Here is a 16615-nt window from a genome sequence, read left to right on the forward strand (position 1 = left end):
TTGAATTATTGCGAATAAATTTATAACAAGTTTGTAAATAATTGAATTCAGGTAAAATTCTTATTATTTATGACAATAATTAAATGTTTGCGTTCAATTTTATTGAATTTTTTTCTTTTAATAATTTAATTCTTTTGAAAAGTTTTGTTAATAATATAGTACCTAGATATTAAAATTTACTGAAATGAGAAAAAATTTTGAAAATAATTGAAATTTTGCACAGAATTTTATTAAAATTATTTAAAATAACTGAATTTCAGAGAAGAATTTTATTATATAAATATAATTGAAATCTCGACAAGAATTTAAAAAAAATTTTTAACATAATTGAATTTCTGCGAAGAATTTTAATCACAAAAATAAATTTAAAAAATTGAATAACTGAATGTTTCTTAAAATTTAATTCTAATAACGAATTTTATCAACAAATTGTTAAATAATTGAATACTTTTAAGTTTTAACGAATTTTAATCAAATTTTTAAGAATAATTACATTTTTCAAGGAATTCTACTAAAATTGTATTAAAAATAATTAAAATTCTGCGATGAGTTTTATTATTTTTTATGAAAATAATTAAATTTAAAAAAAAAGTAATTTATTTATGAAAATAATTGAATTCCTATATAAAAAGAGTTTTATTAGAATTATGAAAATAATTGAATCCCTGTATCAAATTTTACTATTTATGAAAATAATTGAATTATTGAGAAAAAATTTATAAAAAATTTGTAAATAATTGAATTCCTGTGGAATTTTTATTATTTATGAAAATAATTAAATGTTTTCGAAGAATTTTATTAAAATTTATTGAAAATAATTAAATTGTTTCAAGAAATTTAATTAAAAATGTATTGAAAATAATTATTAATATCTAATAAACAAATTACTTATATATATATATATTTTTTAAATAATTGAATCATTTTGGAAAATTTTATTAAAATAGTAGATATTGAAAATCATTGAATTCTTGAAAATTTTTGATAATAATTGAAATTTTGCAAATAATTTTATTCAAATTTTTGAAAATAATTGAATTTCAGAGGAGAATTTTATTACATATAAACATAACTGAAATCTTATCAAGAATTTTTTATAATTTTTTAACAAAATTGAATTTCTGCAAAGAATTTTATTACTTTTGAGAATAATTGAATTTCTGCAATAATTTCTAACTTCTTCTAATTTCAATTTTTTTACTAAAATTCCTCTTTAAATCCATTATTTTGAATAATTAATTAAATATACATTAAAGATTTAACAAATTTCAAAAGAATTGCACAGAAAAAAGAATTTATTTGAATCAAATAACCGATTACTTGAGTCTATTAAATATTTACTTTAATCAAATAATTTTTATTTTAGTAAATTAAATTGTATTTAAAGTTTAAACCAATAATTTCAGTATTTGAAGCAAATACCATTTAATTGACTCAAGTAAAAATTATTTGATTCAGGTAAATATTTAATTGATAATAGTCAAGTAATCGTTTAAATGATTCAAATAGATTTTTTTTGCGCTGTGTAATTATTAAAATAGACTCTGATTAAAACCTGGTTTAAAAATATAAATACGACAATTTCGGGCAATTTCCGCACGAGAATGTTTTTACTAAATATTTTTCGACTTTTTACCATTATTTCAAATATATAGTATAATCCCGTTGGAATAATTATAATATGAGTAGAGTATATAGTATTTTCAAGACCTAAGAATAAATTGTTACCTTAGAAAGTTGTAAGACCGCATATACATATACAACAAAAATAAATAATCGTCGACGTGACTGCATTTCCATTTAGAGAAATATTTTTATAAAATCGAAGATTCTCGACATGTTTGACACAAAAATTATTTTTAACAGAACTGTCGATAACTAACAATGAATACAGATAAAATTAATTAATCTTATTAATTTTTATTTGTTTGTAAAAAAAAAATTTTTTCCTTAAAAATTCTTTTGTTTTTTAGTTCTGAAGATGGGTCGGTACCGACTTATCTTCGACACTTTTTTTAAATAAATTAATTAAAACGACCGATAAACCTTTTATTCAAAAATATTTAATTAATAAACGGTCACTGACATTAAGAATATATAAAAATTTTTTTGTTTCTCAAAAATATAGTTACGCAAGTAGAAAATATGTGACGTGTGCGGTAGATCTGTAATTTATCGTCGAAGGATCATTATATGAGTGCTATTACTAAATCACGCGCCTATATCTTGTGAACATGCGGCGCGTTTAAATCTGAACGCACAGTATATAGAAAACCGCGCGCGTGGTGCCGCATTAAAAGGGAGCGCGTTTCTTGTTATTATTACTAAAACCATCCAACCTGTAAAATTTTAAACTCTCTCGCAACAACATTTACCTCTGATCGTAAATACGATTTATTGTCATATCTCCAAGATGTTAATTACTTTTCTAAGACGTTATTGCACATCTTACGACAATTTTCGTATTCCAAAAATGTAATATAATAATTGTAAAAAAAAAGAAATACATTCCCCAAAAATTCTGTATGCGACACAACGCGGAGAGAATTTTCGCTCACAAAACTGTTAAAATAACAGCTTTATTTGCATTTTTATTGCCATATTCATTTTATTGCTTCAATTTTATTGTGTACAACGATAACAACTTGTACCGTACGGTAAACAATCCTCATCTTTTTTTTTATGAAAATGCAAGGAAGAAACAATTTCTTATTATTGCTTTTCTTTTTCTCTTGTGAAAAATGTCAATAAATATCAGGATTGACACTAATCGAAAAGAAAGTACAAGTATAAAATTTTTACATAAAAAAAAATTGTTAAATCATTATTAAAGAAAAATAGTAGATCTGTACTTTAATCCTAAGATAAAATCCTTTCAGCTTTTTTCTAGTCTGGAGATTATAAATCTTTTGCAACTATTATTGACCATATATTTTGCATAAGAATCAAAATACAAATAGTATATCCGGGTTCGTAAAAGTTAAAAAGATGTTATGTAATTGAAAAAAAGAAGAAAAATGGTAAATCTGGTTTCGTATTCAGTTGAAAGAGATTGTTAACGTGTTGCCAGAAAATAAAGGGTCGTAAGTCGCGAATTTATTTGAAAGCGTATTGTACCGGTGCAGAACACGATCCTATGTAGCGTCTATCGGATTTCAAGTTGCGATGCCCCATTCATTGTGCAATACGATCGCTTAGAGAGTGCGGAGGGCGAAAATTTCTCGGTTAATGAATTACCTTTTCTGATTACCACAAAAAAATACAATACTTAAACTTTACACTTCTCATTATTCTTTTGCCTCCATTTTCCATTAAGTAATTATTTTAAGAGACATTTTCATCTATTATGATAAATAATAATTAAATGGGTATTGTAATTTCCTATATGAAGTTTAGGGTCATTTTGGGTAAATGTAAACAAGGTCTACCCCATGCAGTCTTCGCACTCGATAATTAATTTCAAAAAAGTAGCTTTCAAACTTAAAACAATACAGTCAGGTCTCGCCAAGTGTCGTTTTCAGTAAGTGTCATGACTCACAAAGTGTCATCGTTCAAGACCCAACAAGTGTCACTTTTCCCACTTTTTTTTACCCTCTCCAATGCTAAAAATGGACTTCCCCAAACCGGTTTGCAACATAAACCAATGAAATGGCCACTTTTATTAAAGGGGCGTGGCTTAGGCCACTGACACTTACTGAGACAGACGGTCTCAAAAAATTCCCAGTGACGACACTTAGCGAGACCTAAAACAAGAACTTGACGACCAAAAAAACTTGTTTTAGACACTTCATAAAACTGACAAAAATTCCATTCTACCCACATTTGATTTACCTGACTTTTTCCTAATTTTCAACAAAAACATTTACAAAAACATTTTAAACATTAAAACATTTTCATTAAAATCATCTCTTATCCTGCTAATAAATTGAATTACTGCAAAGAATTTTATCATTCATGGAAGAATTTAAATATTTAAAAAAAAATAATTTAATTCTTGAGAAGAATTTTATTAAAATTTTTGAAAATAATTTAATTTCAGAGAAGAATTTTATTAGATATAAAGATAATTGAAATCTTGACGAGAATTTAAAAAAAAATTTTCTAACATAATTGAATTTCTGCTGCGAAGAATTTTAAACACAAAAATAAATAAATTATTGAATAATTGAATGTTTCATAAAATTGAATTCTAATAACGCATTTTATCAACAAATTTAAAAATAATTTTAGAATTTAATTAAATAATTTTAAAATTATATAAAATTAAATGATTTTAAGAATAATTACATTTTCTGAGGAATTCTATTAAAATTGTATTAAAAATAATTGAAATTCTGCAATGAGTTTTATTATTCATGAAAATATTTGAATTACTAAAAAAAGAATGTTATTATTTATGATAATAATTGAATTCCTATCAAAAATTTTACTATTTATGAAAATAATTGAATTATTGGGAAGTAATTTATAAAAAAATTTTAAATAATTGAAATAGGGTGAAATTTTTATTATTTATGAAAATAACTTAATTTTTGCGAACGATTTTATTTGAATTTTTTAAAATTAATGAATTTCCAAGAAGAAATTGATAACTATTAAAAATAATTGCATTCTTGTGATATTGTTATTTATAAAAACAATTGAATTCTTATAAAAAAAATTTATTTTTTTGGAAAATAATTGAATTTCTGCGAAATTTTTGTTATTTATGAAAATATTTTTGAAAATAATTGAATCCCTGTAAAAATTTATATGATTTTTGAAAATAATTGAATTATTTCAAAAATTTGTTTAAAAAGTTCGTAAATAATTGAATTTCTGTGAAATTTTCGTTATTTATGAAAATAATTATATGTTTACGTAGAATTTTATTGAAATTTTTTCTTTAAAAATTGAATTCTTTTAGAAAACTTTATTAAAATAGAAGATATTGAAGAAACGAGGAAAATTTTTGAAAATAATTGAAATTTTGCCAAGAATTTTATTAAAATTTTGAAAAATAATTGAATTCATCAGATGGATTTTATTTGTTATGAAAATATTTGAATTACTGCGAAAAATTTGATTAAAATGTTTAAAAAGAATTGAATTTCTTTAAAAAATTTTGTTATTTTTGAAAATAATTGAATTCTTCATAAGAATTTTATAAACATTGTTTTAAATAATTAATTTTTTCTAAATATAACAAATAATATGAAAATTTTATTTATTGCAAAGAAATTTATAAAAAAAATTTAAATAATTGAAATAGAGTGAAATTTTTATTATTTATGAAAATAATTGCATTTTTGCGAACGATTTTATTTGAATTTTTTAAAATTAATGAATTTCCAAGAAGAAATTGATAACTATTAAAAATAATTGCATTCTTGTGATATTGTTATTTATGAAAACGCAATTGAATACTTATGAAAAATTGTATTTTTTTGGAAAATAATTGAAGCCAAGAATTTTATTAAAATTTTGTAAAATAATTGAATTCCTCAGATGGATTTTATTTTTTATGAAAATATTTGAATTATTGCGAAAAATTTTATTAAAATGTTTCAAAATAATTGAATTTCGTTGAAAAATTTTGTTATTGTTGAAAATAATTGAATTCTTTATAAGAATTTTATAAACATTGTTTTAAATAATTAATTTTTTCTTAATATAACAAATAAAATGAAAATTTTATTTTAAATAATTGAATTCTTAGTGGAGAACTTTATTTGTAAAAATAATTGAATTCTTACTTAGAATTTTATCAAAATTTTTTTAAAAAATTGAATTTCCATGAAAAATGTTATTATTAGTGAAAGTAATTTAATTATTGTGAAGAATTGTATAAAAATTTTGTTAAATAATTGATTTTTTTCTCAATATTTTCTTGAAAATGCTGTTTCGAAATTAATTGAAATCCTGTCGAAATTTTATTATTTATGAAAATAATTGAATTTTGAAGAAATTTTATCAATTTTTTTTTTTAAATATTTAAATTGTTTTGCGAAATTTTATGAAAATATGTACTAGATATTGAAAATAATTGAATTGTTTTAAAGAATTTGATTATAATTTCTGAGAATAATTTTTTTATTTCAAGTATTAGCGAATTTAAATTAAAGTACTGGAAATTCTAACAAAAAACGAAAATTGCACTTTTCTAAAATTAAAGTCGGGCGTTAAAGGGTTAAAAAAAATTTCCATATTTTGGGGTAAACTTACCCCAAATTACTCCATATGACAAGATTCAAAGAAGAAATTTTCCGAAATGATAAATAAAGGAATGAAAAAATTGTCCAAAATGATAATAAGCCCCACAGGCTTATTATCATTTTTGGACAATTTTTTCATTCCTTTATTTTTTCGTATACGATGAAAAGAAATTGGCCATTGTTGAAAATAAAAGAGGGATGAGATGAATGAAAATGTTGGCGCCGGAACGAGGACTCATGAATGAGGGAACCCTTAAACATATATATAAATGTGTGTGTGTGTGATTTTCGCGCGCGTAAGATCGTAAATCGCCTATCTCTTCTTTCGCAAAGATTGGGTCCAGAGGCGATTATTTTCCGACAAGAGAAATGGAAGATGCCAAAGTTGTTCGCCTCCGGATAGTTTTCTGGGTGTGTTCATGTGCATGTGTACCTTAACTCACACAATGAATACGTGCACATGCACAAGTTCGTGAACGTGCTCACGATGCTGCCCGCTCTGTCCCGTTAATCTAAAGATACAATGCCAGACAAGTTAAAATGGAGGAGAGAAGATGCGGATCTTAAGATACGACCACCTCAGCTACCTTCCTCGACTTCTTCAGACATATCCTTTCAAAAAAAGAAAAAGAAAAAAAAACCGAAAAACAAAAAAAAAAGACAAAAAAAATCTTGTACCATAGTCATTTAAAACATTTTTGCCCTATGGCGAAATTCTCGAATTTCAATTTAGTAATTAATTTCTTAATTTAGTGATACTCGCGTATTTTAATTTAGCGCCACTGAAAATTTGGCTCTGTACAAAAATATTCGATTCAAACCCTGACAAGTAAAATAGTAAAAAAAAAAAATAATTAAAAAAAATTCCCCATGAAATTTTTGTTTTCGGTGTAAAATATTTTGAATTTATAACACGCGTAAAGTAATTCAATTAATTGATACCACATGGAAGTTACACTTTTAGTCATAAAAAAAATATTTAATGTCTCGTTTCTTTTTTAATTAAATTGATGCGCTCTCAACCAAAAAAAAAAAAAAAAAAAAAAAAAAAAACAAACAAAAAAAGAGAGAATAAAGTTTTCAACACAAGAAAACATAAAAAGAAATCGTATATTTCTTAGAGTTGGTAATATCGTTTACTAAAGACTTTAAAAACAATATATATGAAATAGGTTTGGAGATCTGTTAAGCAATTACAGGCGAAACCCTGTGGAATGTTTCCCACGTTTTTATTACACACGCACCTAGCACGTGACTATATATCTATTTTTTTTAAATTACTTTCTTCGCGCGTGCGCCTATTTCGCATTTTTATTTATTCACTTGTAAGTTACGATTTATTTACTCTTATTTCAATGTTTTAGAATAAATTCGAAAAAATTTTATTTGCTCTAAGTTTACACCAAAATCGTGTTTGTAATTTTTTTTTTTATGTAGGCGAAACAGCTCCTTTTTTATTATAACTTTCCAGTTAACTGATTTTAATAGTTTGGATTTACATTTATTTAATAAGTGTATACAGTAAGTTTATGGATACTAGATAGTTTATCAATGTAATCAAAGCAATGAAATAACCGATTACTTCATATCAGCAATTTACTACGAGCCGTCAAAGAAACCAGAACCGATTTACATATTGCAATTAGCATTGTAATCGCGACTTTTATTATTTATAAATTCAATGAACAAACTTTGTCTCCAGGTGTAAGAAACTAGAGGCTTTTGGTTTTTTTTTTTTTTTTTTGAAGTTTCAAAAAGACGAAATTTTTTTTCGATATAAATAAGTGAAAAATCGAAAAATTTAAAAAAGAAAACTTCAAAAGATATTTTGACTTTCAAAAGAAAAAAATTCAATAATTAAAGAATTTATAAAAGAAAGTAAAAAATTTGAAAATTCCATTCATTATTTTGATTTCAAAAGAAAAAATTCCAAAAATTGAAGAATTTGAAAACAAAAACTTAAACATTGAAAATTCACTTTATTATTTTCATTTCAAATGAAAAAACTTACAAAATCGGGAGAATTTAAAATAGAAAACTAAAAAGATTATGAATGTTAACTTGATTTTTTACATTTAAAAGAAAAAATTCAAAATTGAAAAATTTAAAGAAGTAGACTAAAAATTCGCTTCATATTTTTTTATTTTTAAAACAAAAAATTGACAAAAATATTGAAGAATTTAATAAAGGAAATAAAAAAGATTCGAAAGTTAACTTCATTTTTCACTTATACAATAAAAAAAAATTTTTTTTTAAAGAATTTATAAACAGAAACGGAGAAAATTCAAAAGCTCAGTTTGTTTTTACTTTCAAAAGAAAAAAAAATTCAAGAATGAATGAATTTATAATAGAAAATAAAAAAAAATTTGAAAATTCACTTCATTTGGCCCTTGGTTCACAATATTGACTATTTTACAAACTTTTCGAATCAATTTTCGAATCAAAAATTGAAGAAGAATTAATTAATTTAATTTGTACCTCTGTTTAAATATGGAATGCACTGCTGAATTATAAGGTAGAAAAAATACTTTTATCAACAAAAAAACAAAATAAATTCTATAAATTAAATTGCCTTAGTTAATAAAATATTTATTTTACTTTAATTAAAGTTTATTTATTCAAATCTATTTTCGTCAAATTTTAATGAATTGATTTACATTTGAAAACATGAAAAACGAATTTCGAACTTTATATTCGAAAATACATATAATTTGATTTAATAATTCGATTTAGTATAATAATATACTAAATCGAAAAGGATTGATTGATTTTTTTATAAGGGTTTAACATTTATAAACTAGTAAGTTGAAAAATTTACGATCAAATATAAGATTGATCAATATCGTTATAGAGAGTTATTATAGAGTTCATATAGACTATACATATATATATATTCGAAAATATTTTATATGCATAAGATGTATCGAATTCAGATAATTTTATTTTACGATCCACTATAATGCTGTAATAGTTACAGCATTTGGATTTGATAATAGATGAAAATGATACATTATACATATTCTCATCTTCTATAATTATAATTTCAAGTTTCAACTGTCAATATACTTCCTTATTAATAATTATTTGTTGTACATGTATAACGGAATAAAATTAAACAAGATATTTGCAAATATCAATATCATTCGCTTGAAAATATTTTCATATTTCTACTTTGTTACATATTTAATGTTTGATATTTTCATAAGAATATTATTAAATCAGTGCGCATTGACAATACGAATAATAATATTCTATTTATAAATATTCCCTTTTTCGGTAAAGAGCCACATATAGGAGACAGAAATAAATTCTTCTTCCTTAAAATCAAATTAATTCGCCTTAATTATAGGTATTACATCTTTTTATGTATATACGAAAATACATAAGAAACGAAAAGTTTAAGCACCCAGATGAAATTGAAATTTTATTGAGGAAAATAAACATGAAATTTTAATGAGAAGATTATCTCACTAGATTTAATTTTTTATTAATCTTTAATTTCCTTTCGAGAATAATCTTCTTCATATAAATGCGAATTTTATTCACGGATATTGAAATACGTTTATATTTATATTTATATGTATATAAATAGGAACTTATTTATACGAGATATTTATTCGAGTGAAAAAAAAATTACGAAACACTTTTTAATTTAAAGAGGGAAACTATAAGTTTATTTACTCGTTCAAAGTAAAAACGTAAGTATTTCAAAAAAAAGACGTAAGTCTGAGTCAAATAAGAGAAAATTTTACTTAAAACTATAAATTAAATTTTTCTCAACTATAAAACATAAAGATATCGATAACTCCGAGTCTTCGACTCGAATTAATCATTATCTTTAAGTTTTATAATAATTAAAAATGACAGAGTGATAAAATTATTATTTTATATTATAAAAATATTGTTACTCTAACTTCTTCAAAATTATTTTCATCATTTCAATTTAACTATTATTTTCTAGAATTTTTAACTAAAATGCCTCTTTAAATCGATTATTTTTAATAATTTTCGAAAAATTACATTTTTTGAGAATTTTGAAATCAATTTGTTTACAAATCAATTATACAAAATTTCAATTATTCGGAAATTCATCAATTAAATTAATTTCAAAATTTAATTATTTCTATAAATCCACGCTATATATAGCTTTTAATATTCAATCATTATTATCTAAAATTTTAACTGAAATTAATTTTTAAATTAATTTTTATTAGAAAATTCTACTAGAATTCAATTATTTAAATACAATAAAGACAATTTATTGATTTATTGCATGTTTCTTAAAATTAAATTCTCATAAAGAATTTTATCAATAAAATTTTAAATAATTGAATTTTTTTGACGAATTTTAAAACAATGTTGAAGAATAATTACATTTTTCGAGAAATTCGATTTAAAATGTATTAAAAATAATAGAAATTCAGCGATGAGTTTTATTATTCATGAAAGTAATTGTATCCTTGTAAAAAATTTTATTATTTATCTAAAGAATTGAATTATTGTGCAGAAATTTATAAAAAATATGCAAACAATTGAATTTCGATGTAATTTTTATTATTTTATGAAAATAATTAAATAGTTGGTTTGCGTAGAGTTTTATTAAATTTTTTTTAAATAATTCAATTCTTTTGAAAAATTTTTATTAAAATGGTAGATATTAAAAATCATTAAATTGAGGAAAATTTTTGAAAATAATTGAATTTTAGAGAAGAATTTTATCATTTATAATGTTAATTGAATTTCTGCGAAGAATTTTATTACTTTTGAAAATATTTTGGAAAATAATTGAATTAAACAAAGAATTTTTTCAATTTTTTAAAATAATCCTGTCTGCTCATAATTATAATAATTAATTGGATTAATTCAATTTTTTTAAAATGTATTTATACTAGTTGAATTTCTGCAAAGAATTTTACTATTTATAAAAGTAATTGAATCCCTCCAAAAAATGTTATTATTTATGAAAATAATTGAATTCTTGCGAAGAAATTTATTAAAATTTTTTAAAATAATAGGCAGTAATAATTAATTATGCGTACTTAATAAGTAATAAAAATTTAATTTGCTCAAGAAATAAATAAATATTAATTATTTGAACATTTAGACATTTAAAACTATAAAAATTTAAGAGAAGTTCAATAATAATAATATAATAATATAACTTTTAGAAGCAAAAAATTAATTTAAAACTTAAAGAGAGACTTTATATTTTAAAAATAAAATTGTAATTACTGTGACTAACTTCCATTGCTTATTTTCGAAAAATTTAAATAAAATCCTTTAAAAAAATTTAATTATTTTTAATAGGATGTAAAGAAATTTCAATTATTTAAAAAATTTCCAATTAATTGTTTATAAAAATTCAATTATCTCAAAACAATATAGAATTGAAAAATTTCAAAAATTTTATTTTTCAGAATTTTCAAAAAAACTTTGCGAAAATTCAATTTTATTAAAACATTTTAAGTGTGTATCTTTTTTTAAATTAACTAATAAAAATTGTAATTATATTAATCTTAGCACTAAGAAACATGAATTCATTAGAATTTGGCTCTTTATTATAAAATTCAAATATTTATCAATTATTAAATTAAAATACTTTGAAAATTCGATTTGTTAAAAAGTTTTTAATGAAATTCTTTAACAAATTTATTTATTTTCAGTTGAATTTCACAAAATTTCTATTAATTCGATAATTTTTTTCTAATTTATTAACTAACTATATTTGAATCAGTGACTGATTTTTTACTATCAAATTAATTATTTTTAACTAATTCAAATTTAGAGAACAGTATAAATATCTAGAAAAATTAAAATAAAAAGCGATTTTCTAAAAACAAGTTAAAATAATAAAACTTTTCTTAATTTGATGAAAAAATTCCCGGTTTAGCATAAAATTCCCGGTTTTTCCCGGTCAAATTAAATTCCCGGTTAGTAGTTTATTTAAATTTTATTTTTTAAATATAAAGTCCCTCTTAAAGTTTTAAATTAATTTTTTGCTTATGAAAGTTATATTACTATATTATTATTCAATAATATTATAATTATTGAACTTCTCTTAAATTATAATTTTAAATTTCTGAATGTTCAAATAATTGATATTTATTTATTTCTTGAACAAATTAAATTTTTATTACTTATTAAATACATAATTAAATAAATCTAAATAATAATAAATAAATAAATCTAACAAAATCCCGGATTTACGGACCTAATTCGACCCTTGCTAGGAGTAAACTCTGAATTAAACAGAAAAAATTGAAACATCAACACTTCAAAGCCCTAGGGAATAAAGAACAGGTAATTGTTCCTAAAGAAAACTGTAATTCAATTACAGTGTTAATGTCGAAAAAAATCCCCCGAGAAATCCTTACTATTATCAACATACAATCATCATCATTATCATCGAATTGAAGTAATATTTCTATTTTATTCCTGAATCGACGCAGCGTGTGACAAGTTGACGAGTTCTTGAGCGATTATGGATGATCGATTGTCGGTCGATCAGTCGATACTTTTTGAGAAGCCCTGGGTCTTTTGGGTCCTTTCGTTCAAGTGGTGTGGTCCCCAATAGAAAAGGGAGAAAGACCAAAGGGCGAGCCGACACGAACGGGACGCAAAAGACGAATGGAAAGGAAAACAGGTATGTATATACAGAGAGAGAGAGAAAAAAGAGAAAAAGAGACTGAGAGAGAAAGAGAGAGAGAGCAGGTCCTACTACCAAGGAATTAAAGTAAGCAGGTACCTCGAGGTTGAACGCCGCTTCAAAGAAACAGGTTTTTTTCACGGGTCTCTCTCTATATACTTCCTTCATGATAACTCTCATCTCCGGGTAATGCAAGACCTGTGAATTGAACCGTAGAATGGGTGGGACGATAAAAAAATAAAAAAGAAATGTTTTCCAAGGAAACGAACACAAGAATACCGCAAAATACTCTTATTTACAAAAATATCCCCTATACACACCATATATAAATGGGACAATTTCGACAATGATACTTGACACTACTATACTCCACCCTTCTTAAAAAATATTTTCTAAAACAATCAATTTTTTCGGACCACAAAGCAAAAAGAGAGAAAAAAACGAACAAGAGCCAAAAACTTGAATGAAAAAATTGACAAAAGAGATAAATTACTCCCACAAACCTACACTTGAACTCCAATTACTGGGACAGTCTCACGCATCTCAGTACCTCGAGTTCGAGTGTATCGAGTGACCTAAATATTGTATTGTATTACACTGCGCATACGATAATGCTACACATTACGCTTTGTGTAAATTTGGTGACTGGTGAAATTTACAACCTTTTCGATCAACGATTTTGGAGAAAGAAAAATTTCCTTTGCGCAAATTTTTATAAACTTTTCTATTAATTTTTTCTGGTTTAACATTTCTAAAATAATGATTTTTGAAACATTATATTGTTTGTGAAAATTATAATTTTTTTTTAATCGTTTCATTGAACTGCAGGCAAAGTAACTTCCACTGAGGAAACTAATAATTGTTTTATCAACAGAATAGTTTTCCTGAACATTTTAGTTGAGACAATGAAATTCTTTTGTTTAAAAAGAAAATAACAAAGACTACCAATCAGAGAAATGCTTTTATTAAACTAAATAAAATTTATTTGAACAAAATTAAATTTATTTATACCAAATTTATTTGTATCAAATAAAATTTATTTAAAACAAGAATACAAAATAATTTCTAAAAATTACAACTATAATAATTTAAAAATTCAATTATTTTCTACAATTTTTAACTAAACTTCAACTAAATCAATGATTTTTAATAATTTTTTAAAGATACCAGTTTTTTAATTATATACGATTGAAAAATTACGAAACAATTGAAATTTGTTGAAAATATTTCTAAAATAATTGAGTTTTTTAAAAATAGAAAAAAATAATCAAATTTTTAAAGAATTTTAATTGTAAATATTAACATGACTTCTCCGAAATTCCAATAAAAGTGCAAAAAGCAAATTGTTAAAATTTTTAATTTACTTTGTTCGAAAATAATTGAATTTTCGATAATAAAATAATGATAAAACAATTCTAAGAATTAGTTTTTTTAAAAATATTGTAATGTAATTTTCCGAGAATAATTGAATTTTGCAAAAGAATTTTTGTATAATTTTCTCCAAAATGTTAAAAATATTTATAACAAATTTTAATGTGCTACTATTTTTTGTATTTATTATTTTGGGAAATATGTATAATTGAAAATATTGAAAATAATTGAATTTTTCAAAAGAATTTTTGTAAAATTTTCTCCAAAATGTTAAAAATAGTTATAACAAATTTTAATGCGTTATTATTTTTTGTATGTATTTGAATTTTGGGAAATATATAATTGAAAATATTGAACATAATTAAATTTTAAAAAGTTATAATGAAAAAATTTTTAGAAGCTAATTTTCATTTATTTTTCATATTTAAATTTACAGAAGATTTTTCATTAAAATTTTTGAGAATTCAATATTATTTTCAAAATTTACAATTAAAATCCTTGAAAAGTTGATTTTCAAGAATTGTATAATAAAATACTTAAAAGAAATCCATTATTTTCTCTTAAATTTTACGAAATTTCTATTATTCAAACCTTTTTAATTGTATATTTCGAAAATTTAATTAGAAAAATTATTCAAAAATTATTCAAAAATAATTTTTGAAAGATTTGTCTGTAGTTACACTTTACACATTATAAAAATCGAAATAAGTTGCATTTCATACTGAAAATGTGGTATTTTGTTGCAATATTTGCAAGAAAAGTAAAAAAAAAGCCGAAAAAGTCAAAAAATTTGAAAATAAGTCAAAAAAAGTCTCATTGTTTGAAAATAGTCTAAAAAGTCATAATATTCTGAGACCTGAATATTCGATAATATAAAATAGAAAAAAAAATTGAAACCATATTCAGTAGTGCGAAAAGAAATTATTAATTAAAATTAAATAAATTTATATTAAAATATAATGAAAATAAAATTAAATGAAATTAAAAAAATATTATGACAAATTTTAAGTAAAATTATTATTAAATAATATTACATTATTAAAATAAAACTAAATACATATTTTATTACACAAAGGTAAAATAATATTATTGCAATGGTAACAGAATATAATTTCTCTTTTCTTTTTTTGAAAAATCATTATTATTCGGAGATTTTACAAATATACGCCATTTGGAAAAAAAATGAATATTTTATGCTTTGGAGTTGAAACGGTACTCCAAGAGAAAACTATTTTCCCAGCTTGTACAGAACTTTTTAAATCTAATTTTTATGTAGTTTTAATTATAAATTCCTTTCATTTAAAAAGCATAATTTAATTTGCGAACATAGCGTGGAAAAAGTTTTCGTTGAAAACTAAATACTCGTTCAAAAGAGGTGCAAATGTGCAACTTTATTTTCAAAATGCTTTTCACAGTTTTGGAAAATTAATAAACTTTTCTAATTTATGGTTGTTTTGGGGACACGCTGATTATTATCGTAATTGTGATATACAATTTTTTGAATCGAATGTTATTATTACTATATAATAATAATAATATAATATTTTATAATAATTTAATATTTTTATAATATTTTTTATTTGATTCAAAAACAATTGATTTGTTTCAAAGAAATTTTCCTTTTTATAAATTTTATTTTGAAGAATTATTAAAGAAATCAATAATTTTTTTAATTTATTAAGGGCAGGTGGGAGTAATTTAAAAGGAAAAGAATATTTTGGGTCTTTGGAAAATACATAGAGTTTGGCATCTCTAAGAAAAAAGAAAAAACTTGCTTGAGCGAAGCGAGAGCAGCGACTTTCAAACTCATCGGAAAACATCTTTTTAAAATTAAATCTGAAAAAAAGAAAATCAACAATAAAATTCTTCGATTTACAGAAGTTTTTGATTTCAAAGAAAATTCGTTTATAGCAAAGAACATAGGAATAGAAATATTATCAGTTACTCACAAATATTTACAACATCCAGGATGTTAAAATTCCTCTTTGTCAGCATACAATCCAAAATAAAATTCCTTCTCCGAAAATGATTAATTTCTTGTTTTAAAAGCATCTAAATTGATGTTTTAAAATCTACTCTCCCCGCAAAGAAAAAAAAAAAAAAGAGCGAGTGATGAAACCAAAAAAAAATTCCAAGTGTGATGTATTGTACAAGAAGCCTGAGAAGTTCAATTTTTCAATTATGTAATTGCCCCTTTTTTTTGTTATGGTACACTACGTCTAAAAGGTGAATTAATCTCAAAACCGGAACTTTGCTATTCGAGATGACCTATTCACAGCGCCATTTTAACTCATTTAGATCCAATCAATTTGAGTTCAACGATCCGCTATATATAAGATAGAAGCGATGAAATGTGATGAAGATTATTTGAGATGGTCAACGAAAGGAGTTGAGGTGATGCTGA

At 22.8% G+C, this 16615-nt stretch overlaps 1 protein-coding gene across 4 annotated transcripts in view; it reads right to left on the bottom strand.

Moving 5' to 3' along the window:
• Positions 1–16615, bottom strand: part of LOC122504526 (unconventional myosin-IXb) — a 140849-nt gene that overhangs the window by 37286 nt on the left and 86948 nt on the right. Inside the window, exon 1 of one of the 4 annotated variants that reach the window (XM_043615688.1) lies at positions 16161–16234. The exons of the other annotated variants lie outside the window; for them this stretch is intronic. Within the exon in view, the coding sequence (XP_043471623.1) occupies positions 16161–16206 (46 nt within the window). The 5' untranslated portion in view covers positions 16207–16234. Of the gene's footprint in view, positions 1–16160; positions 16235–16615 lie in introns of those variants that run through there. 4 annotated transcript variants of the gene reach the window in all.

The sequence above is a fragment of the Leptopilina heterotoma genome, unplaced genomic scaffold (assembly GCF_015476425.1).
Source record: "Leptopilina heterotoma isolate Lh14 unplaced genomic scaffold, ASM1547642v1 Lhet_111, whole genome shotgun sequence".
In the NCBI taxonomy this organism is placed as follows: domain Eukaryota; kingdom Metazoa; phylum Arthropoda; class Insecta; order Hymenoptera; family Figitidae; genus Leptopilina; species Leptopilina heterotoma.